Source organism: Bombus impatiens, unplaced genomic scaffold (assembly GCF_000188095.3).
Source record: "Bombus impatiens unplaced genomic scaffold, BIMP_2.2 scf_3474, whole genome shotgun sequence".
In the NCBI taxonomy this organism is placed as follows: Eukaryota; Metazoa; Arthropoda; class Insecta; order Hymenoptera; family Apidae; genus Bombus; species Bombus impatiens.
Window position 1 is genome coordinate 75,184 of NT_179893.1, and position 27,403 is coordinate 102,586.

The window sequence follows — 27,403 nt, forward strand, 5'->3', positions numbered from 1 at the left end:
TACGCGTGTATCGTTTCGCCTTAATTCCTCATTAGAATTATCTTTAAGAAACGGATCTCGCACGAAATTTACGGCTGACACCGTTTTTTTTTTTTTTTTTTCGACGATCTCGTTTACAGGATTGCTACAATTTGGCATAAAACGAGTCTTACTCGACCATTAAATGGATCAGCTAAATCCCTGTGGAAATACGTTAATTGCCTGTAGACATCTTTTCCATTAGTCAGCCCCTGTGCATTTTATGTATTCCATAATGGCAGTTTGACGTCGTTGAAAATTTATTAACAGCCCCTCACGCGATCGTACATTGGCCTGTCAGTTTAAACATAACGCGATATAAATAAAAAGCTGTGGCGGTTTACAACTTAGTTCTGCGAGCTTACGACGCTCTAACCAGGACAAAGTTGCCGGTAATAAATACACGGAAACTTCGTTGCTAGGATCAGTAATTAACAACGCCAAACTGTATACCATTCAGAGACAAATGCGTAAATTAAAGAAACAAGTAGTCGAGAAAGTACCGTATTTTCTCCTTCACGAACAGCCTTAACAGTACAATTACCTATTTGTAATATGTACAGTGGTGAATGTACAAATAGACAAATGCTCGCTTGTAAATTCAATTAATCGCATTGTGAAAATTTTCAGGCCTATTTTTCTTTGTAAAAGCATTTGAAAATATATTCCGTGTACTTTGAAACATTGTAAATATAGAGTTGCTTCCAAATTTTTGTTCAATTGAGCATTTGATAATTATTAACGAAGTTCGATGTCATATAAAGATTTCCTGCTATTTTATTAAAAGAATTTTTTCTCCAAACAATAACAATGCGATTTTTCATAATACAATTGCCTGAATTTTCCAGTATTTCTCTATTCATATGCTCACTGCTGTGCACTGTACACACGTAAATAAGTAGATATATATAGATGTAATTGCATTTCTGTTTCAATAAATGTCAACGTTATTTTTGTCGAAAGCACTTGCATGTTTTTAGTGTACTAATTGCAAGAACAGAAAATCTGTATCCTACCATTTTTATGGATTTAATAACTCTAGCGTTAATAAAAAATGAAGCGTTCCATTCATAAAGAGAGTTCCTCTGTATCAAATGAATCTCATGGATCATCTTCAACCCTCTACTACGACGTTACTCGGATGCTCCAAATATTTTCCGCATTTGCCTCTTTGCCAGACCATTCTTCGTCAAACAACATGTTCGCCACTCAATTCAGACCCTCTTCTTGCACAGTCTGTCGGTCAACGGCGCGTTCTCACGTAGGACATCGTTGATGTCTGCGTTTCTTAACTGTCGAGCATTTTCATTGCGTTTCCACCATGTCAGCGCAACGAGCACTCTCGTCGTCGTCGTCGTCGTCGGGACTGCCTCGAGGGAGCCACGAGAGCCTCCGTGAACGCGATTCACGAGAAATGTTAGGCACGTATCGAGAAACACATGCACCCTCGTGTCCCTAGTCGAATTTAATTAAAACACCGTGGAATAACTTTGTTGACTATATCGATAATTTAAAATTAACGAGTGAAAGGAAAGTGCGAAAAACACCTTTATTCCGAAAACGACTGGTTTGATAAAATAGGAAAGGGAAATACTGATCCTTTCATTGATTTTTGATGACTTCTGATTCTGTTACTTTGCGATGAAAAAGCTGTAGAAAATGGAAAGAACCTGTTGAGCTCGAAGATGTAGGTCTTTCAATGTAACTGATAGATTAACGAAGTTTTATAAATCAAATAGAGGTATAACTATTAAGAAACAATATTTTAATATTTCCAATATTTTAACGTCGATACGTATTTATAAAATATTTGTAAAACCATGAAGAGGGTGAAAAAACGCACTACTTTTAGTCTGAAAACCAAATAGGGAGATAATTCTGGGAAGACGAGATCGATGAACAACGTGCTGAATTTAAACATTGTCTTTCCCTAAAACATAAAGCATGTGACTTACTGTATTCTCTCCCTATACTCTGTATAAAAATTATTTTATTTATTATCAATAGAAACATATCTTTTCGAGCGGTTTTATAAAGTCAACGTATTATCGTATTGGAAGTACTTTTACCGAAAATAAATACATTTATTGTTCAGATAATCAATAACTTACGAGTGTACAGTGTTACGTATACATACAACACCGAGTTTGAAAGAATTTGATAGCTTTGTTTTTTATGAAACGCGAGAAGTCTGAAAGGAAATAAAAGGCAAACGTATTTAGAACACAAGATCTTTGTAAATGAAAACGGCTTAATAAACGCTTTCAGAAACGTTGCGTAATTATTTTGTTTCGGTGGAGAGAACCTTCCTACTTGAGAGTATTAGAACAATGAAACATGTAACAGGGAAAATAATAAAAAGTGCATGACGGAGAACGAAAACCATTGGTCGTGGCTACGACAGAATTAACAATAAACCTTGTCGGACAATGCAATAATTATGGTAAAAGCTTTTCACGTGGTGCAATTTTTAAACGACTTCGACTGCGAGAACGAGTGCGAGAAGAAAGGAAAAAGCGATAACGTAACGTAAATGCAACCAACCGAGCAAAAGAAACTATCAACGAAATGCATCCTCCATCGATCGATCAGAAAGCAGCCATGAGAGAAACCACTCGGTTCACCTTCCTGCTACACCATGTGTTCGTATTTTGTGAAATCCGTGCATATATTTGCAATTAGTGTTTACCAGGATTTAGAACGGAAACTGATTCAATTTGATTACCTACAATCTCCAGATGTGACCATACATGTATAGAAAATCGTGAAAAAACGCACTAAAATCCAATTATGCAAAAAGTAGATGCTAGACAGTAGACAGACAGATGTGCAATAGTTACAAAAAGTATTTGCATATATCCTTATTTTCCAATCAAGCGTTTTTATTTTTATTAAACCTGGCATTTCATTCTCATAGCATCAAATTTTTGTGGTCGAGTAAACGTTGCTGTTAAATAATACGAAATTTAATATAACTTGAACTAATTTATTGGCATGTAAATGCTATAATAAATACATTGGTGTGTCAATACCTTTTGTAGTCACTGCATAATAGCGACGAAAAAAGAACAAACGAGGACAAAGAATACGAAGAATTGATCGTAACAGAATAACTTGGTAATGGAGATAACTTTGAAATCCTCCTGTATTTATACTGTATTTGTACCTGTATTTGCTACTGCGATATTGGAAGGACGTTCTGCGATTCGCTACGATATACAGCGAAATGTTCGAAGATGATCCTCCATCGAGATAACTTTATAATAATCTCGCGATGATCAATCTACAGCATCGTTTCGCCGTACTTCCATTTCTATCAAATCTGCCGTCGAAGCAAGAAGAGAACTCGATGATAGAAACGAGGGGAAACAAGGAAGCGATCTGCTTCCTCGTAGGTAAGTTCGTACGACGTCTTTAGAGCCATGTTCTTAACTCGGTTTATAAAACGGATCGTTCGTTAGAATTTGCTACGGTTAATTAGCATTCGAAACGAGTCCGATGAGCCTGTTATTCCGAGACGAGAACTTCACTCTCAGCACGGTGTTTACGAAACGCTGATTAAGAATGTATTTATCGCGCGTGCCGCGTGGAGAAACGCCGGTTATATAAAGACTACGTAACGAGGAGAATTCGCCGGGAAAATCTTGGCGAATGAAACGCGAAACTACCAAGTATAGAGAGCGTAATGAAAATTCCACGCCTCGCTTAACAGCTACGAAAGTGACACTTTCTCCGCGATAAAGCCAATAAGTTTTCCTCCAAGGAAAGATAGACATTTTATAACTGGAAAAAAATTCCATTTCGCCTCCGTCGGTATCGTTATAAATCTTAATTTTTATCTATCTTGAAATATCAAGGTGTATTATATCACATAATACGATAAACCGTTCGCCCCTTAATTAGAAACTTTTATGATTATATGAATGCTTATATGATATATGATTTATAATATGCTTATATGAATTAAAAATTCGTCGAGACAAATCAATTTCAGTTGGCTTCAGAATGGCTTCAGTCCATGTAAATGTAAATACGATATCATTTATTCCTATGTCTAAGAGATTGGCAATCGAATGGAAATAATTAAAGCTAGATTTGATTTACGAGAAAACTACGATTTCTTTGATTTTTAAGACTCCCTTTTGTGTTTTTAAGTATTTCATTTGTTACCACTATTTCCTATATCTCTCTCCGTTGTCCATTTATCTTTCCCAGCCTCTTTTACACAAAAATTTACCAAGTATAAATATCAATTTACAATTGGCAAGTTACAAGTCTAATTTCTTTCTTCTATACATATCGTATAGAATTCTCTCCTATATATATTTTTATAGAAAGAAATTTAATAATACTAATAAAATTCCATAAAAAAAATATCCGATCAGAATAAATTCATTCCCGAAAAGACGAACACGATACGAACGACGAGTTATCTCGTCTTCTTCGGTTAACAGGATAATATTCTTCCTTGATCCGATCAAGCTACCACGATTTCGTCGTTTATCGAAATACGAGCGAGGGAATTTTCACCGCGACATCGTTACCGAATCAATGGCCGGCAAACTCATTTAGCTAGGAATTTAGGCACGCGACCGCATTCAACCGGCGACAACAAAGACATCGCTAGATATAAGTTTAATTGGTACTCCGTGCCAGGTCTGCTCCAATTACCAGAACGAAGCTATTCGTCCAGGGACGATCACCGCGCGAACAATGGACTCTATTTTCATGAAAAATGCCGAGGAAAGCGCGGATAGCCTACAGACGAGGCCGTGTCTCCGCGTTTTCGAATAAGGCTCGAGAAGCCTGCTACGAATTGGCTTCGGCACGAGAAAGCCTAGGTCTTTTAATTTGGTACAATAGTGGTGGTAGAAAAGCAGAAAAAAAGCGAAAACGCAAAGTGGTCTCGACGAAAAACGTAAGAGCCACCCTTGGCTCGTGATTAGCCACGTAAATGGAATTTCTCCAACGTTCGACGTACTTCTAATTTACTTTTTCTCAACCTCTGTTATACTTATGTGCACTCGTTGGCTGGATTCTTCGTTTTTCAGAATTAAACGGGCCTCCTTATCCATATTGTGGAATACTCACCTGCAACGAAACAAAGAAAAGACAGGAATCAAAAAACAATTCAACAGACAACAAGTGAATAGAAGATTCAGGTATGTACAAGCATTAAGAAATTAAGAGCGTACTTCCGGTGTTTGGTTTAGAGGCGAGATGGTTTTACCGAAAACATGAATCAGAAATATGGGATAAAGTTTCTTCGGACAAGACTCTGTGTTTGAGAAAATCGAGTTTGAAAACTCGTTGAACACACGTGCATGTATAATTCGATAACAATTGATCGAAGATTATTCTACGTGTGAGAAAAGATAGAAAAATATACGGTAAAATTCTTGTTTGTTTAAGATTTTCGTTTTTGAGAAAATAGAGCTCGAACATGTAATCGAATTCGGCAAATTTTTTAATTCAATATCTTATCTAGTCGAGAAATATCGTCCCGAGGATGAACGAAAAAATTGCATTTTACATTTCTTCACGTACAGTCACGCTATACCTGACTGTTCCGCCAGATACACGACAGCCCATATATATGCATAACTTCTTACATGAATTATATACGAGCCACAAATCATTTTCGGAGTTGGCGCGGAAATTTATCGCGGAGACAGATAAGGCGCGACAGAATTTCGCCGGAAGCTTACGTATACGTGGGTATTTTCTTGTTCGTTATTCCGAGCAAGAGTACGGTCCTTGCGAAATTGCCTCGACTCTGAGGGAAGAAATGCGCGAGATGGAGCACGAGTCGAGCAAAAGGGTTAGAGAGAAATCGCGTATACGAAAGCAAAGCGGTGAAGAGGGTCTGAAGTGTTCCAAGTTGGCAAGCCGCGAGGTAACTTCGGCACTTTCGGCTGCTGTAGTATCGCGCGGCAGAGGAAGAAAAGGCTTCCCTCTTCAATCGTGAGGACTTTCCCGGCTCGAAGGAGCCAGACCGAAGTCAGCGATTCCTATCGACACCGACTACCGACTTATTACGTCCCATCACTGAAACCACCCTTCAAATGATCCCCGAGAAATTGCTACTTTCGTCCTTCTCGAGGGACCTGACATTTGTTTCGATCATCGATACGGCCCATCAACTGAATTACGTAGAGTCTCGAGTATCATTCTGATTATCAGCCATTTTGAGACGGTGCAGCGATAAGATACGTACTGTTTAACTAAGCAAAAATAGCGTCTAATATATGTTTCATACCATACGTAACTTCTAGTCAATAAAATAAGAGCTAAGTAGGGTTCTTTGCTACTGTTAATACATGCAGGCTTTACTGGAACACTACTTCCAGTATTATTGGTGAGAAATTGTATGTGTTCTAAATGGAATTATTCATTGATGTTATTCGAGTAATTACGATCTTATATAGTGTATTATATAGCGTTGATTATTAACTGTGAGAATAGAAGTCTCATACTACAATCGGTCAATCGACAGTCGAAAATATCGCGCAGATCTTCGTACCTTCCACTTTTTGGCTTCAACTTCTGTCGAACAAAAGTAGAAACTTTTGCTCGATCAGACGATACTTTGTTCGCTCTTTCTCTGATCTGTAGATGTAGATAACAGACTTGCATCTCGGTCAGCAACGAAAAATACGAGTACCCTATTTTTAGGAATATGTCACGGAAGGTTGTCCTATTGCATCATAAATCAATCAGACCTACATTTCTTCCATTAACCATCTTGCTATGTACGAACAATATATATTCGTACCACAGCTAGTCAGCAGCATAGCCACGTCGAAAAGGGACGATACGAGTGCCAAGAAGAGTAACTATTGTTTTTGTATAACAGAGAATGAACGTCCGATTTAACCACCCTGTTATACCTTAAAGGCTAACACGGTTGAAATTTTCTACGATGACATTTCAATTTTTTATCTGATATTAAACAATAATAAGACACTTAATTCCATTTGACTTCATTCATTTTTAAAATAACAACAAAAATTTACCACGATGAAACGATTTGCCTTGATGATAATTGTTAAAAGTTATTATATATATTATTTGTTTATTAAAATGATATCTTTCGTATTTATTTTATACAGATAGAAAAATATTTCATATCTTAATTCCTCAGAAAATAGCAAAAAAAGTTTCCTTCAAGTAGCAGGATCGTAAAGCTACGATATATTATATGATACTGAAATTTCCGTTTGCCTCGTGTGCTTCGCTCAAGCTCATCGCACGTGATTAGGGCAATTAATCTAGGATTACACGAGTGGGATGCAATTAAAAACCAGTATCGATAACGCCGCCACGGATATCGATGTTGACGTGTTTGCCAGGATGAAGCGCGTTGTGATTTTCTATGGACTTATTCTCCTTTCGAAAAGCGAGGGAGAAAATCACCCGAGAGAGATAGAGATGATGATCCTCGCGAAGAAAATTACGAGAGAAATATAGATGATGATCCTCGTGCAAACGAGCGAGCAAGGGTATCCTCTACGTTTATCGGGTGTTCTACTTTTCCGTATAATATTCCTTTTTTCTTTCACGTTTTTCGCGACAATCCGTTTCGAAGAAGAGCCGAGCGGTCCGAACTTACGTAAACACGGCACGGAAGACAACGCGCAAACACGTTTCCGGCAGCTTCCGCGGGGAACGTTTCCACGTGCTGCGACCAAACAATTCATCGCAATCCCTTTTCGTGACATGGAAACTTCGATAGAATTCTCGACAAGTCTATGAAAGTGCGGAAAGTTTCCTCCTCCACGCGATACCCACAGATCCTAAATTCTAACGGCAACGAAACTTCGACAACGGTAAACTGAGAATAAAGAGCCGGAATCGGATGCTGGAAATTGTTTGGGCAAAATGAGGGAAAGCGGCGTAGCTGAGCCAGGAAAATCGGGGATATTATAATTTTAATCGGCTAGTTTCTATGACCACGAACCTGCCGCGATCGATATTAATTTCGTGGCGTCGCAACGTAATTAAAATTTACCTTTTAATCAATTACCACCGATTGTTCATGTTATCATCGACACAAAAGCACGACGCTGAAATTGCTACTTCGACGGAGGAACGAAAACTCCCACGAACAACATCCAACCACCCCTTAGGCTACACCCTTAGACTATTCAACTACGTATTTACAAACTCTTCAACTCCGAGGGAGTACACCGTAAGAAAAAACCACTTGCACGTGAATCGCCGACATATATCCCATAAATATTCATCAGATGCGTAATCTGCATTTACATACCAAAGATAGAGCAAGAGCTCGACGTAAGTCCGGAACTGGTTCGCCGCGATCGCAAACAAGATCTCCAAGTTGAAGAGGCTTCTCGTGGACGTTGCCACGTTGAAGGAGCATTAACGTTCTAACGTACTTTCTCGTTGTAGGATTATGATGAATCTTCGATCGATGAAGGGAAGCAGGCGGAACGCAAGTTCGTTAAACAACGCAAATCGTAGGAAACGACTGTACCGCATTGCGAGACCGCATTATCAAGCCGACCTGCTAACGCCCATAATTCACAGGCTTCTGTAACCCCTTTCTCTCACTTCCTCCTTGTCCATATCTTCTATTTGCCTCTCTCTATTTCCCTGCGTAAGTACACGATATCCCAGCGTGTAACGACGTTCAAGCGAGACAAGAGAGAACATCCTATTCCATCAACAAGCTTTAGCTTCTACGTTTCGTTACTACTTGCTTTCGAAACAATTACGCCGATCAAAGGCGAGCATCGATCGTCGAAACGGTTTTGTCGCGGTTCCGTGCCAATTCCGATTTCAGATTCGCGTTTATCTTCGATGTTTCCTCCGTAATCCGTCGGAGATTATGCGTCAGAGTTGTCGGAAGACTGCGGAGAGCGAACAAGGGCTCGGATATCGTTGCGCGCCATGAACAATATGGTGATACAGTTATGAAGTAATTCGACTTCAAGTATAAAGTTTTGCAGGAAATATAATATAAATACAGTGGAATAAGTTTTCGAAAAAACTCGATTTGATATAATACCAAGCAGATTTACTTCAAAGTTTCCATTGGTCAAATATTTGTCACTTCCCTGTTGAATGCTATAAGTTCATTAGATCTGAGATTTCTTTTTGTAACGCTTCGGTGATCGTAAACATTCCTGTACATTTAATGGACAGTCTTCACAAGTATGAACTAGTACAGGACAATTACGGAGCGTTATCGTTCTACCTTTGGCGCATCATCGTCCAACGATATTATTGATTTCCCTCACCACACGGGTATCGCTCACTTCCGCATAATCCTTGTCGAGATTACGAGCCAAAATCGATAGGAGAACACGCCGGGCGTTGATAAAAAATTGTTTGTCGACGCGGAGCTCCTCGTACTCTCGAATATCTCGGTGAATTCTAGACAGCTCGTCTCTTGCGCTCGAAGGCATTGCCGACCAGCGCATCGCATATATTCGCGAGCTTTCTCGACGGCCAGGATCGAAATCGTTCGATGCAACGAGCCAACAGTCTCGTTCAGAAACGAAAAGAAGTTGCGTCAGCTCGAATTAAAACGGAAGACATCGAAACATCGTGTTTCATTCGTTATTATGCATTGCTACTGGCGAAACTCGCCAAGCGTTCGGCAAAAAAAAAAAAAAAAAGAAAGAAAGAAAGAAAGAAAGCGAATTAGGCCAAACAAATATCGGACAGCGTGGCAAAATTTCGACTCTCAAACGGCGAGAAGTTGAATCGCGGCCCAATTCCTGTCCTATCCGACCTGATCGAATAGAACGTCACATCAAAAGTGATTTGTTTCGGGATTACGTGAACGTTTGCGATACAGATACGACTCCAGAGTTGATTAGTTGCGCCGACGCATTGAACGAACAGCGAGAAATTATTTTAGATTTAGTTAGTCGAGGGAAAAGTTTCGAAGAAACGAGCAAAAGGGTATTCCGCGATCTGTTATTTTACGGCCTGGGATTTCCTAACGCTTTGGTATATCTACTTTTAACACGGTTGCTGACAACCAATACGATGTAGATTCGAGTCGATAGGTATTTTTAGGTTATACGTATCGTGCCGATTTTACTCTGGAATTGTTTCTTTTTCTTTTTTTAAATAGCGCGTGAGCAGGTATGTTATTTGTCATGAAGACATTTGATATATAGTAATTTAGTTTTTATCTGCTTGATTAATGTGATCTTGAATAATCGATACGAGTAATTCTTCGGGGTGAATTATTATACCACTGTATATATTCAATATAAATTGTTATGAATACTCCTCGCATATATATATTTTGCTGTTACTTCTTCTCTCTCTATATTATACAAAATGAACTAAAATTTCTTAGAGGTTTCCAATATATGTAACGGATAGATGTCGAAATGCTTCTGACCGATACTGTACTTATGTTAAATTTTATAAAACAGAAAAATCATACGAATATTTGTTACCATACAGCATTGAATCCATCGCGAACGTAATGCAGTGTATGCAAAATCATATGAAGGAAAGTATCGAGTTTCACTGGAAACTTCAAAGCATTAAACGAAGTGAAATTTGCGAAAGTGTGCCTTTAACTTTCGTTCGTTCCCAGAAAAATGAAAATATGAAAAATTATTTAAGACGCCAATGAACACAGTTTGCTTACTGAACACGTTCGTATAAACATCCATGGCAGAGTACGCAAAATACAAATGAAAGAGACTCGATAATGGGATTCATTTGTTTTGTGCGGGTCAGTCACCGAGTACCTCACAATCAGCTGAATTTTATCGAACGAAATTCTTCGTCTTCGCTTTCCGGAACGGGACAAATTTTCGCGGCGAAGAAGATCGTCGACGAGTAGCTCGATAAAAAGGCGGAAAGTCGTTTGAAGTCTGACAAAGAAAGCGTCGCGGGAAAGGAACTTCCGGCTGGTTTGCCGTAGCGGTAAATCGCGCTCTTCTTTCACAAACGAATTTCTCACAGAGATACCGCAGACGACAAGAAGTCGAGCTGACTGTGAGTTAATTGTTCGTAATCTACCTTTGGATTTGAAGGATCGTTAGATCGGAGACAGATGATTTAAAGAGATCGCTGAAGTTGCTCAGTGATACATTTAACGATGTCATATGAAAAGTATATCTGTGATTAGACGATACGATAAGTGGAAAACTTCTTATTCGAGTCCAATCGTAAGACATTTAAAATTGAAAACTTTCAATATTTGATTCATTTAAAAATCTGGAAAATCAAATATTCTTAACGTTGGAATATTTAAATACTAGAAAATTGTGACACTTAGAAACTAAGGAAATCTAATTATTTAATGTTCTGCATATTAAAATATTTGAAATTTTTTAAAGTTGGGAATTTAGAAATTTAAATACCTCACGCGCCTTTCAACATTTAATCGTATTGAAAGCGTTTGCTTGATGCCATAAAAGCTTCCATACAACCCTCGTGGAAAGTTAGTTCTGGGAAACGAAAATCGCGTTAGCGCAGTAAAAAGGCTGGTGAATTGTTCACGTGCCCGCCTACTATTTCGAGAATTCAAAAAAGACTGCGAACGTACGTAAACTTAGTGAATATTTGCTCTCTGAACGTGCGATAGTCAAGTTTTTTAAAGTGCGAGTACTCGTGCCGCGACGAATACACGAACAAGATAAACGAAGCTGAGAGAACTCTCGCGGATGCTGTGATTTCCTTTAACTTTTTTTTTTTTACCAATCGAAGTTTGCTAATATTTATCATCCACTGCAAACGAGCTTTGGAAAAATATCTAGAAAAATGGCGAATATGTTCCGGACAAACTTCGAAAACTCAATTCGCGTGTCCTTGCGCTGCTAATTTGCCTGGATGGAGCTATCACGATGGCCACTGGCTTGGCAAACTCGATTTCCTCCGTTAATTATCGTGTATCGACGACGAATACGACGGACAAGTTGTTCCACATAACTACTTTCGTTTTTGCTTAAAGCCATTAACGATCCTATCAATTATGCTGGCTAAATTTTATAAACACACATTGTTCAGACTGTAGACCATGTACCACTTACGTAACATCGCTTTATAAATAATTTCAGATACATCCCAATTTTCATTCTGTAAATGGTGGATTGAAAATTAGCGTTGTAGGTCACGATTTTAAGAATTAGATTTTAAGAATTTAGATTTAATCGTTCGATCAATCAATGCCATCAGTGTCAAGTGTTATCTGTTTAGTTTGATAATTAATTAAACGCCGTATCCTTCGACCACTGTCTTAGTCAATTTTGATATTTATACTATTCGATTTGTAAATATATATATATTTATATTAATATAGTAATTAGATGTTCTATCGAGTTTTATATATCCTTATTCACTGACTGATTCCATATGTCAGATATAAAGTTCGGGTTGTTTAGTTCATCTGAGATATTTTCGGCTATTTTAGACCAGGAAGTTACGATAACACCAACGTATGATTGTTAATTGATTATTCCGATCTAAAATTGTTGCAAATAACCTTCACAATTTTACGCCTTATATTTTGTACAGAATACGAAATTCTACAAATTCGAAATACGAAATATTAGCTGATTAATTATAACAATTTGGTTCAGTTATCGGGTTCTGTACGAAACCAGCAGGCGTCTTAATACTTGTGAACGAGGATGTATAAACAATCAAAAATCCAACATAGACGCTTTTCTACTATTCTCATATCGATCTATTCTCCATAAAAATAAATGCTCTATCTGTAGCATGTGCTATGGCACGCTAGCAAGGAAACATCAACGACAAAGAGAAACAATACCTTCGTCGCCAGAAGTTGAGGAGTTGTCCTCTGGTTCGGGCGACGATCCTGGAGATCCAGGGGATTGTCTACCGAGTCTCGAGTCTGGTCGGCCATACTCGTATCCTCCGCTTGATCCCCTGTTGTCTTCCCACTGTCGTCCCTTTTCTGGGGACACTGATCGTCCGTCCCTCGTGTCTGCCGTAACCGAACCTCGCTTCCCGTCCTTCGCTTCGGGGCAGCCCAATCTTTTCCCGAAATCGCCGGACACCGTTGAACGCTTCCTGGGGATTCCGTGACGGGAATACGTTTACGCGCTTTCATTCGCCAGACGGCCAATTCGATCGTTAACGAACTTTCGATCTCGACGGGAACTTAAATTAGCCGCGCGGAAATCGCGAACCCCCGGGCCTCGTAGGAACGATCGAATTTCCGGTACGATTCCCCACGTGGCTCGATCTCGACGATATTCTTTGATTGGCTTGAAAAACATTGAATTTTTATGGAAAGATTTCAATAAGCGTAAAGATTATCGCCCGCATTGAGGAACTGCGTCATTGCGGATAGAATAGGGAATAAGTAGATTTGGACTGTGTCTGGTTCGGCACTATTTTATATCCACTTTATGCACTGTGATATTCTACTTAGATGTATACGCACGGTCTGTTTGAGAAGGAATGAAATTTATATCCCTTCGATTATTGATTAGTGTTCGTTCTGAGATCGTTTAACAAGATGACACGAATATATTAATTAGCGTATTTTATATACCATATACAATTTTTAGAGTACCATATAAAATTAAAGATTAAGGCGATGATTGGTTAACCGTTAACGATGAATAAAACGAACAATTTTTACAAATATGATCAATATTCGACGTAATATATTCGCAATTCCCTTACTTCTCAAACAAATTGTGCATACCTTTGCATATTTTCTTGATTCACGGACAATTGACATTTAAGCTTACGTGCTTTATAAACATTTGACATTTGACTTCATCCCTCTTTAGATTATCATGTCATTCAATCTGTACAAACAGATAAGAATATGAAACGAGCCGAGATCAAAAGCAACGCGACGTGCGATCGTATACCAGAGAGGCAAGCATTTCGCGACAGTTGTAAACGTACTCCCTGGAGTCGCCTGAAGCGGTGGGCGATCTCCTTCCTGTGAAGTCACGGAACTCCGTAGTGCACGTTGCTGACGACGACGGCTGCTGCGGTGATCTTCTTCCGCTGGTCCCTGAATCTCTGGCTTCGTGGCAGGCGTCACGGACATTTGCCAGGTCAACGTTGGCAGTAGTCTTTGCTTCTTTGGCGGGAGATGGCGGCGGAGACGTTGGTGGTGATGGTGATGAACTTCCTGCACGACCAGAACTGTAGCACACGGCTGCCTTCCGCAAAGTCTCCCTGCACAGCTCGGAGAACATACTGCCTCCCCCATGGCCGTGGCCCTTACGGACCACCCTTCTTCTTCTTTAACTTCCTCCTCTGTTCCCTCGTTCACCAAGTTCGAACGCACTCGAACTCGCACGTTCAACTCGGTGCTTGGCGTATTCGTCGGATACGTTTCACCAATCCTGGCCACGTGCTTCCAACGTCGACATCCTCGTCGTCTGCTTCTAGGGAACCCGTAGCCCGCGGTTCCACCGTCGCAAGAATCGCTCGATACTACATCGTTACCCGACCCCCGTCTACAGCTATTGTTTCAACGTTTAAATTAAACGAAATAAACGCAGAGGAAGGAAATATGTATGGTATGCGTGGTCGACTACGGGGATCTTATGCTCGAGCGACCAGTTACCATCCTGACAGGCTTATCTTGAAATTTAAAATTCCCACGGCAGATGCACGCTATCCAACCCCTGCATTTCATATGTATGTAGTAAGAGAAATACAGCTCGAATTTCACCGTGTACTTTGGTAAAATCAAGAAACATTATCTCCAAGGAGCAGCCAGCTTGAAATAATTAAACGCTGCGGTTACAACGGTCGAGGATGAAGCTCGTCCTCGCGTAGGGTGGAACGGCGGAGCACCATCGCGAACAACGTGCACGAAGATAGTTCTGGATAAAAACTTTACACGTAGACCGATTTGCACGCTCACGAGCGCGGCCTACAAATCCCTCGTAGCCGACGTGTACCGCCGCAGCGGCCACACGTAACTTCGATGTAAACGCGTTTACGAGAATATAAGGGTGAAATGAGCTAGAGGGAGAAACTGATCGAGAAGTTTGGGTCGTTTCCATAAAGCACGGGACGAGCGTGCGCTATCGGCGTAAGGAGCGGCTAGCAACGCTAAGGGTGGAAACGATACGTCCAGGAAATGGCGTTAGTTAGCGACGAAGACCAGGAAACATTCCGTGAGGCGTATGCCGTAATAAAAATGTCTGGCCAACTGCCAACCGTTGGAAAATTTACTGGCGACTTTCGACCACGACAGCACGGAAAACGGCATATCGTGAAAGCTGAAACAGAACACGCGGCCTGCCATCCTGCACGAAAGTGCATCGACTCGTTTGCATTACGCCCAGCGTTCGCTATAACCTTCCGCTATTAATTCAACGCCATCGTGAAAATATTGGTCAATGGTGATTCGATTGCCTTTCTTCAGACGTCAAGACTTCGTAACTGTACAACTGCTACTGTAATGTTTGCGGTATTTGGTGTTCGCTACTGGTGATAGTGGTTGTGTCAACGCAAACAAAGCTGATTGAAGCGCCGGTATTCGAAAGAACGCTCGAACGTCCAATACAAATATTATGAAAAGGGGAAAGCGTTTGATGATGGAAAAACGGTATTGGTTTTGCTAGAAAAAGCGCTCTTGCTGTTTAAATTCTATTTTCTGATAAAATCATATATTATAAGCCTGGAAGAGTTTTGATAATCCGATAACGATCCTCGTGCAATATTAAATATTCCATTCTGCAACGAATCCTGCAACGTTTTTTCTGACGTCAAAAATATTTCTAATTTTTAAAAAACTCGAAGAATCTGCCATACGTAATTTCTTGTTTCAGTTGTACGTCGAACACTTTCTTAATACGTTACGATTTTCTTTATTTGCTAAACTAAGGTCGAGACTGACATGTAAAAATTCAAATATCCCAGGACAGCTAATAAAACTTGGTAATGACACAGTTTCCTACTTCCGAGAAAAGCTATACAGCGTTTCTCTAGAAGAACACTAATAACTCACTAACGAGCCTCGTAAAATTAATATTTCATTCTAATTTTAATAGAATCTTATTACTGACATAGTTTACTGTCATCGTGCGAGTTCTTCACGCTTCGCTAACTGCGCTAATTATTCGGCTGAAAAAAATCGTACGACGATAAAAAAGAAAAACACGATAGTTCCGGAGCAATATCGACGAAGAACAACAGCGGGGAAAATGATTTTTCCCGAGCAAGAACGCGATCGATTCGAAAGAATTACGAAGAATTATTTACCGATGGGAATATGGGAGGTACGATAAAATCGTAGACGCGCAGCTGGGACGCGTTACGACAATCGGAGCGTTATCCGTTGCCCGATAAACGTCCGCGTGCCGAATACAGCCACGATGATGGCCGTTGTTTCTGTCGCGGTACCATTTGCCCGGAAATTCTCGAGACAATCGTCGATTTAACCCCACCTTCTATCGGACAATGTACGCGTCTCTGATCGTTGTTTTCGACTGCTTTGTATACCTTTCGTCTTCTGTACTCTATAGCAAGCTCTCTATAGTCGAAGCCTGTATAGAAAGGTCGGTTCAATGACGGTCGCTCAAGGGTATTTCGAAAACTCTTTTGCGCGGAAAACCACTCGATAAAAGCGCGCGAGGTTCCACGCAACCCCCCGCGATTGTGTGCTTTTCGTCCACGCGTCGAATCCAGCTGGATTAATTATGATCCGAGCAGAGAACGCGATTGCAGCATGCGAATGCTGGAATAACACGTCGCGTTCGATTGGAAAAATTTCGCGATCGCGTATTCCGTTAAATGTGATTGGTATGCTCGCTCGTGCGTCAAACCATCGGATTGTGGCGTTTCAATACGAACGCGTTAACGAGGGCGTATAACGAAAGATTTATCGTAAAATCGTTTGAATCTGGCACGTTCGTCCACGAGAGTGCTTGGACCAGTGACCTTCACGATCTACCGGACACTCTCCTAATTTTCGTGGATTATAGCGTGTCTGTGACATCGATGGCGCCGTCACCGTTGCCAACCGCGACGACTGCTACACGAAGATATAGTCGAAGGAAGAGAATCCAACCGCAAACGTCGAATGTTCTCAGGCTGTGTCAGATTAATGAGAAAATTGTCTTTGACGTTTCTGCGGAAGTTCATCGGTTGAAGAGGACAATTTCGACACGTGGTCAGGCGGCAGAAGCGCCCAGGATAAATTGAAACGTCGACAGGAATATACGGCACAAAGTGCTGAGAGGATTAGACGGGGAATGGATCGATACGAGTTAAACGTAGAAAGAAGTTGAAAAGCAACCGGCCGATCGTTTGCTCGGTCGAGGATAGCTAATTCACGTGTTCGGCTAAAAACAGACTCGTCGACGGCGAGCCGGCCTTGCCAGCTGGCGAACGAATCATCGAGCTTCCGTCAGGCCTTAGAAATGGAGCACAATGGTTCCGTTCTTTTGACGCGTGACGCGTGTAACCGGTATTCCAGTTTTCCAGACGTTTCATCGGTTATCTTGTAAGCTTCATTGTTTTTTCTCGCCCACGGATCGTTCCGCTACATTGAATAAAAAAAATCTAACGTTCCGTCGAGCGACTAGTTTAAAGATATTAAATTTGAAAAGGATGCACGAGATTCCAAACGGGAACAAGCTTCGCGGTTAAGCCAATTTAAAGACACGTGGGTGGGATAAGTTGCACAAGTTGCAAAAAAAAGCGAAACGCTGGTGAAGTCGTGAATTCCACCGTAGCTAGATCCCGCAAGACCAAGAACCAATTTAGCGCTCCCTATTATTTAGAGAGCACCGTGAGAATCACCTAGCTGCTTAATACCGGTGCTTACGTACGCCAAGGATAAATCATTCTGTCCCGGGATACGCGAATGTATAATTCGCCAGAGTATTAATCACGTTAATTGCGCGCCTCTGGAAATAAACGCCTTTAACCTATTAATTGAGAAGAACGACAAAGATGATACTGGACCAAGTATCTCGATAATCACTAGGTGTGCGGATGATTCGTCACGGCACGATAAACGCGACGGGAAAGTTGGAATATCGCGAGCATCATATTGTGACCACGTGATCCAAAAATCGTGTGATTCGTTTTTAATGCAAATTTACTACATGTTTCGTAGTCTGAATATCCAAAGAGGTACTTTGAGCGAGTGCTTTTATCGAATGAACTTCTAATTACCTTAAACGATGAAAGGACCTTCCTTGAAGGAACGAGATTAAAAGAAAAGGCTGCAATAACTAGACCGTCACGTTAGTAACGAGATACTTTCCGGACTCTCAAAGGCTAGCGCAATCATCGAGACACAGGCCCGTATCGCCGCCGACCATCCACCCACGTGATCGAAAACTCATCTCAGAGGAATTATTACGTCCTGCACAATCTCGAACGGATTCATCGTCCCGTCCCTGCGATCGAAACATCAAAGGAGACCTGACGTCCAGACAGCAGGCTCACAGAGGAAAAATATCGAGTCACTTCGCGCACAGGATCTTACGCCTGCACGATCTTCGTATTGTAATTCCTGATACAATAGAAACAATGCCGTGCATCGAAGAACGAGCGAAACAAGCAGGAATGAACACTAGGAAGAAAATTCGCGTGCAAAAAAACTGGCAACCTGTCAGGATTTGGCTATTTGCTCGATGTTCACTCGAAGGCCGACCACACGACACACAACCGGAACAACGCGGACGAAGGAACGCGTGCCCTCGAGAAGGATCTGCGGAGGAATAGAAAAAGGAGAAGGAAGCGCACCTCGTCGACGACACGGCAGGACAGAGCGTGCGTCCTCCTCGTGGCAACGCGGCAGCACGTCATCTCGATCAGCAGGCGGACAAACTCAAGCGTAGAGAGGGTTGAATACGCACAAGCCGGATCACCTGTACACCGCACGGTCTTCAGGCGAGAACTGAGCCCGCGAGGGAGGGAGTACGAGAGCGACAAAGAGAGAGGACAGAGGTAGAGGATGTAGAAACGAGAAAGGGATAGTTGGAGAATGGAGGAAGAGAGAGGGCGCGCGTCGCGTCGTGTCGCGTCGCGTCGAAGCAACCCCTATCTGAAAATTCGCGGTGGTGGAAGACTTGGAGGGGGATGCACGGAGTCCAACAGCGAAGCCCAACGCGCGCTGATCGGTTAGTACGCGTGCAACGGTCCGAGGGAGGGAACCGGAGGGATACGGAGGAGGCCGACATACGGTAGAAGGGAGGCTCTCTACCGTCGACGAACGCTACCCTCTGCCCTTTCTCTTCGACTACGCTACGCCTCCTACCCTTTTGCACGTAGCGGCGCTGCTGTTGCATCGATCAGCCGTGCGCCGCCACCTCCGACACTCCCGAAATGGTCAACCCTCCACCTCCGGCTACTCCTTCTCTCTTCTTCGCTCGATCTTTCTTTCGTCTCTCTTCCGCCCATCGACTGCGTGTTGTGCAACCTGTGCCTGCCACCACCTCCGGAGTCATGCCGGCTAATTTTTTCGCTCATCTTCGTCTACGTTACCTGTCTACCTCTCTCGTCCTCCTTTCCTTAACAGTCTTCTCTTCGTCTCTTTTCTCGAACGTTATCACCGCCATAGCACTGATTTATTACAATTTCACATCTATTCGCCCGATAAGATCGCACATTTCCCCTCCAAACATATCGCGTCGCGGTTACATGACTCCACAGCCGAATGTTGTTGTATCGCGGTAGTTCTAGCACAGCTGACCTTGACTATTAAAGGGACACTCGTAGGGCAGCTCCGTTTTGTTTCAGTTCGTCGCACTAAACCGAAATTACTTTGTCGAAGGATCGTCGATCGATCTCCGCTCTTCGACGAACCTTCTTCATCCTCTGACAGACATCCCCTAACTTCAACACCTGCTTCTTAAGAGCAACTCTCCAAGAGGGTGAAGTACAGGGTGACCTTGAAACTGGTGGAGAAAGAGAGGAATTTGGAAGGGTCGCGCGAACCTTATCCCGAAAAGGAGAGAAACAGTCTTTACGCAGCGATACTCTCTTCGTACGGCCATCCTCTTCCAGCGAAGTTCTCGAGGATCGATAACCTTGAAGACGACGTAGAATCCTCTCGACTCCCTTGACAGATTACGGGCAGATGCGAGGCGGATTCGATGCCGGATGGAGGTATTATCTTTTTCCTTTTCTTGTGAATCTCGCTTATTCTCTGGTCGCTATAAGCGTCAAGGATAGCACAACAAAGAGACGAGTATAGAAGACGATTTGCTCTTTCGGTTTAACACAAGCAACAGATTTCTTTTTTTTTTATCTTTTCTTCCTTCTTTTCGTAGTCCTCTTGGGTTTTTATCACTTTTTATGTTCGTGCTGTAGTTACACGCGCGAGATTCTCTCGTTGCGCAGGTAAAAAGGATTGCTCGTGGGAATGATGAAACAGGAGTGGGCTATTCCAATAACAACGCGGTCGGATATGATGCATTTCGACAGAGGCAAATTTTCACTTCGCTCGCTCGCCGCCGCCGCGTTTCGATAACAAGCCTGCTTTTTCCATCGGGTCTCGGCCGAACCATTCCAAATATCGTAACTTTTCCCCTCGTATCTAACCGGTCTACGTACTTCCTGATACTTCGATATTGATAAACTGTATTCTTATATAAAACGTTATGTACTCTCGTTCATAGATATCAAGGTACTTTCTGGTTCCATATATAAAACACGACGATTGATTTACATTATTAAGGAAACGATTAATCGACTACGATTTCATATTCATACAAGATAACGATGCAACAATTTGTAACAGAATCACATGTATAAGATACAAGAGCAACATGATCTATGAAGAATCAAAATATTCTCAACTATTCTAACTCAAGCATACAACAAATGTTAAGTATGGTCCTACTGAAATTTGAGGCTTATTTGTATAACGGATAATTGATTATTTAAATACTTTTATACGTGTATACTAAATATCTTGTAGTTTCTTTATATTTCTATATATATTCGTACGAATTCGTTTCAAAATCTATCGAAATACTCATGGCAATCGTACGTCGTAACAGCGCTAACGAAATTTCAAGACGTTTCATGTATCACCGATAGTGTTCATAGAAGGTGTCCTCGTGTGTTCGAATATTTTCGTAAGCCTGCGTTTTATACAAACAGCAAACTGGAATCAATCGACGGACGAATAAAATTCATATTCGAAAACTTCGACGAACAAAAATCAAATTTTCTCTTGGACGAGAGACACCTTTGGAATTTTTCTTTCCTTGACGGTAAAAATTCAAATGTGTCACCTTTAACGAGGACCGGCATGTGCATGTTATAAAGATAACTCGTAGCGAATGCAGAACGAGAACGAATTCTTAGTGGTTTTGCATCCAACCGGTTGCGAAATCGCGTCTGAACGGGGACAAACGTTCGTCGATCCCTCGGCACGTCTCTTCCACTCATCCACATTGCTCTCGTGAGTGACATGACTGGAATCCGCGTACGGGTCTGCCGAAATTCCAGACGTATCTAGCTGGATAGGCTCCCGACGTCGTCCATTTCGAGAAACCAGAGTAATAGGAGTCCAATGTGAGACGACGCCATGTACTCTACTCGAGAAATATCCAGCGAAACCATTCACCAATTTCTTTCCTTGGATAGAATTCAAAAAATTCCATGGCACGTGTTACTTCGCGTGATTTTAATCAAACGAACATTCGCAAGAGATTATATCTAAGTAATTCCGTTCCCTTTCGATTAAATATTTGTTCGCAAACGTGCCGCGTTTTACCTAGAAAATATGCTTTCCGTCGGCACGTGATAAGAACCTTCAATGATGCACTTTGAACTTTATTTTCTAAATGTATCCACGAGCACACGAGAAAATATTTAACTTAGCATGTCGATAGATAGCGAAACAAACATTTCATTTGTCGAAAGATGCATACAGAGATTTGGCGAGGATATGCGTAAATGTGTACCCGTGTGAAATCTCAAATAAAAGTAAGTCTTGAATAAAAGTCTAATTAAAAGTATAATGGAAAAGCTAGAGGATTTTATGTGAATCATTGAAAAATAGAATAAGTTTAATGTGAGACTCTTGTACGAATCATAACGACGTACAACAAATCGGTAGAGTTGGCGTATATCATTGTAATTGTAAATATAATTACAATTGTTTTTAATTACTTTTGTTTAAAAACCATAGAAAACCTATTGTTATTAATAATGGCATCTGATGCATATTACGAACTGTATGAATTGCATGCATTTTTTAATTTTCATTGTATATCTTCGTTGTTGCATAAAGTATCAAATGTAATAATCTTTAAATTTAAGAGATACTTTAGTCTTCTTAGTTTTGAAAAAATTATATTAACTACCCTCATTACGCTTCTTTTCGCGTTCCGTTTATTATGTAAATACACAGATCCCACATATATTCTCAGTAAAGGTATTTGCCATCATAAATTGCAGAAATCTGATCGGAAGATTTCACGAATGGTTACAGAGCTTCTGTTTGCTTCTCCAAGCACTAGCATAAAGAGCGTCGATAGTCGTGATATTCTTCCAAACTTCGTCTCGGTTCTTTTTTTTTTTTTCGTCGACTAGAACAGTACTCTTGAAGAACTTTTCAATTCCCCGGAAATCTCATCGAGTGGTAGGCGCTTGAGAGCAAAGCAGCTCGTGCTCGAACCTCGCAGTTGTACCAGGTTAATTATCGAGGATTAATTTCGGGTCTCTAGCACAGGCGTCATTGAGGTAAAGGGACGCGACGAAGTCTCAATCGGATGCCTTCGTTGTGTACTAATCGAAAGTGGGAAAGAACGGGATGCTCGATGAAAAATCGAGAGGCGGCGTCATTGAACGGTGTTTTCCTTCCCAACACGTTCCCACCGTGTTCGTTTACAGATTGCTCTCTCCAAACGTTTCTCTCAGATCGCGATTTCTTTACGCTACCGAATCGAACTTTTCTGACGATGAGTTGTGCGATTTCCTTTTACAGCGTTCTACATAAAACAAAAACCTTTCTGAACAAGGTAAAGAGAATTTAATAATGGATATTTCGAAACACCATTCTAGCTTAGTATAGAATTATCTTAATGAATATAATTTAGTATTCCCGACATTCTTAACGTGAGCGCAGTGGCCTTTCTAGAAAGGATATTACGATCTTCTTAGAGGTCGCGATTCACAGATTGAGGATCTGGATTCTCCAAGATCCTCAACGATCAAACTCCTCGTGTTTCACCCTTGCTTCGGGAATAATCTGATTTAACGCCGCTATTTAAACTCTCTGTCTCTCTCTCTCTATACAATAGTAGCAAACGATCCAAGCGTAACTTCCAGCACTCCATATCCCGTACACTGAACGCACACTTTCCGGGCCATCGATTTCCCATTTCCTTCGAACTGCCTGCTCTGCTACTCTAATCCCCCTAATTAAGGTTCACGCGCTAAAACGACCGCGTTATCTTCGTATCGATACTTTCTCTACCTATAGACTTGGCTTCGATTTATGCTCGAATTCCACCGCGCCGATTTCACACTCTCGCGTTATTCCCACTTGGGAATAAAGTGACAGGATAAATTGTAAATAAATCGTTGTCGTTTCAGCGACGAAAAAGGAAACCGAGATCGATAAGTTCGTCCGATGTTCTATAGACTCTTGACGCCTATTCTTTGCTCCCAGTATAGACTCTTTTGTGATCCTTATTCTACTGAATTCGTTCCCATTAATTTCATTGGAACCAGGGCGGCTATAGTTGTCACCGGTTACGTGTAACAATCTGTCGACTGCTTTTTACCTTTCCTAAAGATACGACTGTTGCGCCAATGTTCGGCTTCAATGGTACCTTTTGCCTACGAGACGAATCGGACCGAACGTGTTCCTTCTCAATGGCAGTCTATCCCTCAGGAACTCGTTCGTCGACGTGTGACTCTGACAAGAGTTAAGTGAATCTGCGAGCCTCGTATTTAGGCGCATCGAGATCGATCTCCTTTCATAAACCACATCGGAGAGATCTTTCTTCTTTGAGACGACAAATGTGACGCGACACGCTGACATTCTTATCGGTACATAACACTCGTTGGTAACGACTTTTGGATCGTGGCACTGGTCAATGGATATCGCACAATACTATCGATTAAATCTATTTTTCTAACTCGAAGGACCAAGCGTGAGCAAATTTAGAGCCGAGTGAAAATAACAAATGCAAGTGATTACTGAGAATCATTGCTCGTTAACCTACTCTACGTGTTATTGTTGTAAAAAGACGATCTTCCCTCACCATCAAATATGTGTGTTCACGATCAGCATAAACTCGCAAGTTATTAGTAAACATTTTACGACTACTTTACGATATTCTCGCGAATGTTGTATCTAACAAAGTTACCAGCAGTTCTCGAAAGCTACAAAAATAATTTTGTATATCTACAATACTGTCTTTCCAAGGGATGTACACGTTTTACAGAACATGTTTGCGAGTATTATGCAAGCAGACAACAAACAGACATTCCAACATTCAAAATGGTTGTTCGTTTCTTTGTATCATAAGATTTAGGAAGATAAAACAGCAGGCACCAAAGGGTGCTGTAAATTAAACTCTCCTGAGTACTGCATCGTGCAGGAGGAAAATCGACTAAATTCTTCTCCTAATTAGTTGTACTAAGAAGAAAGGGGCGAAACAATTAAGAGATATGGAACAATTACGTGCAATATTCTGTATAACAGACCCTAGATGCTATTAGACTTGACGATTAAACCAAACTCCAACCTAATTTTAATCCATTGCATTATAATGTCAAGTACACTCGTGCAACAGATTATGGTTCCAGTTGAACAAAGACAGATTGTGCTAATAACGAAGCTTAATTTCAACGCTAAATAAAGCTTCAATTCTTTAACAAGGATCACCAAATATGAATAATGTATACTGTTTTATTATTTTGAACCTGACATCGTATTATAACAGTGAATAGTCGAAGCTTACTTAAACACCTATTTATCTCAGTGTATCTCAATGGCAAAGTGTTAACGTAGTTCAAAACGTAGAGTTTGTTGTACGTAGACGATTATCAACTCTAACAGGCAATGCAGAACAAAAACTATAGATATGTTCAAAATATCAAGCATTCTGTATCTTAACGTAGTTTCATACGCACGACTTGGTCTCCCATTATCTCAACGGGCCTATTGGCCCGGTTCAGTTCGATTGATCGACTACGGCGTTCTGATTACACCGAAGAAATGCACTCTGAAAATGGACGTGGCTCTTGGACATCGGCCAGCATGATATTTCGAAGATGAGTCGCGTTTTTCTCATCTGACGTTGCCGGTAGGAAAAAGTCCTAGAGAAAATTGAAACCTCCTGGTACGTGACTCTGCCGTGACTCGTCTCCGCTACCTACGTAAATAACGGAGGATTCGTTGCCCTGCTGCGATACACAATTCCCTCTACTGAGATTTCACCGCCACGATCCTAAGATACGGGAAGAGAAAACGTCGTTAGTGACTTAGCGTTTCGTCCGGCATGAAAGATCGCTTTTTCTCCAAAGAGAATCGTAAGGAGATTTGCAGACACGTTGAAACGATCCATCCATGTTTCTGATACATTAGAAAAATTTGTTGGATTGTTGCTTTCGATGGTAGGATTCTTTCGAGAGACAAGAGGAAAAACACATGTGCGAAAAGACTAAACGTTGTAATTACTATTGTTTACTCGCTTAGTCGCAGACAATTTGTCTCTAATGAAATTCATCGAAATCGATGATCTATGACAATTTTCCTCCTACCAGAAAAAGTTTATACAAACGCTTAAGATTTAACATCTCAGCATAAAAATTATTTGGAAGGCTGGCAGCAGAGCCATCGTGTACATCGTTAAATTTCTCGCGAGTGCTTAGAAATTTTTGCAGCTAAAGTGCTGCTATTACACTGTACAGATATTCGTATTATTCTACAGTGGATTCCATAAACGACGGACGCAGCAGCTGCTTTGTTCGCGAGTGTTAAATAGGATTAGACGACACGCGCGAAACGAATATTAAACAAAGAGCAAGCTTTTCAAGTTTCCCCTTTATTTCACCCGTGGAATTTCGTCTGTCTGGCGCAAAAAAGATTTTCGAACGTAGTGGGTATCCACGCGATAGCGAAGCGTTTCACAAATCCATGAAGCGCACTGATGAAATTGGCGGTGTAGCCGTATGTATCTCTGGTCGGCATAGAAAGCACGCGGCTGCACCCTACGAACTCGATAAACGAATTTCAGGTAAAAGCGGAGTTCAATTCGCTATCAGATCCGTCTCGAAGTCGAAGGTCCCTGCGTCAGTCTAGTCCGATCTTCCCTCTCGATCGATTCCACCATATTCCGTGATATTGCTGGTTCAATCTATCCCGGTAGTGCAATCGTGTACGTCACAGTCGGAATAGATCATCGATTATCGATCGCCGAGACCCGAACGTGAAAGGAACTTCTCATTCGTGCACACGGGGGAACACGACCTGTTCCGGGTCAAAATTACTGGACGACTTGCGCTGTAATTTATTCCGAGCTCACCCTCGTGGATCACTCGCCTTCTGACCAGGAGTTTCTCGAAATTTAGATTTAAAGCGGTTTAGATGAAAAATCGAAGGATTCGACGTGGCTCGTTATTTAAGGCATAAAACGTTCCCGGCATTCGGAGCGAGTTACACAGCACACTTTTTGCCCATTGTATACCCAGCAGACCTCGGAAATCCTGTTCCATTTAAAAATCATTTTACCCTCGTCAATACATATACCACGATAGACCGCGATCCAGAACATGGTTCTTTCTCTCGGTTCGTTTTAATCGAACGCAAAAAGGTAGCGAAGAGGTTCGAAAGCGAACGACCACAAAGGCGGTCGGAAAGCTCGGCGGAAAATGGTTCCGCGAAATGGCCGGAGTTCCCCACGACCGGGATATTTCTAGTTTCAAACACGGCGCTGGCATTAACGATCGGACGTATTGCTCGTTACCGCAGTACCGCTTTATCGTTCGCGAGATTTATGTCAAGTGTATCGAAAGACTCGGGCATTTTTATTTGATCGAGATAATGTCGACGTCGCAGCTCCTTTGTTCCTCGCTACAGTGGCCGATTCTACGGACCGGGCCACGACCAGTTATCGAGAGTTATCGAGCACAGAGGGAAGCTTCTTTCTCCTCGTTTCTTCATGGGATTTGCCCGAGCCAAGGAGCGCTTCGATGCACTCCGATGTCACGCTTCGATATACCCGGCCCCCTGCGTCGAGACGATAATTGCATCGTCGAAAGTCTTACCTTTCCTTCCTTCTATTTTTTCCCTTCTTTCTATTATCCTTCCTCCTTTCTTCCTCGTTTCCGTTGATTAATTAAAATCCGTACGGAATTTTTTCCGCTCTCGGTAACTCACGATGCTCCGAGAATTATACACACGGGAACCGCTTTCTACACGTAGCGAGCGGAGAAAGAAATTACAGAGGAACTC

The 27,403-nt window shown here is 41.4% G+C and overlaps 1 protein-coding gene across 24 annotated transcripts in view; it reads right to left on the minus strand.

Annotated features, from left to right (window-relative positions):
* The window catches only part of LOC100740564 (MAP7 domain-containing protein 1), a 199,446-nt gene that overhangs the window by 52,521 nt on the left and 119,522 nt on the right, over nt 1-27,403 (minus strand). For 6 of the 24 annotated variants that reach the window (XM_012393512.3, XM_012393511.3, XM_024372144.2 and 3 more), the window contains exons 1-3: nt 18,724-18,876; nt 13,906-14,474; nt 12,791-13,053 (exon numbers count right to left, since the gene is read on the minus strand). The exons of 15 other annotated variants lie outside the window; for them this stretch is intronic. In XM_012393512.3, the coding sequence (XP_012248935.1) occupies nt 12,791-13,053; nt 13,906-14,204 (562 nt within the window). In that variant the 5' untranslated portion in view covers nt 14,205-14,474; nt 18,724-18,876. Of the gene's footprint in view, nt 1-12,790; nt 13,054-13,905; nt 14,475-18,723; nt 18,878-27,403 lie in introns of those variants that run through there. 3 more of the 24 variants (XM_012393520.3, XM_012393514.3, XM_033324495.1) reach the window with 2 other exon arrangements.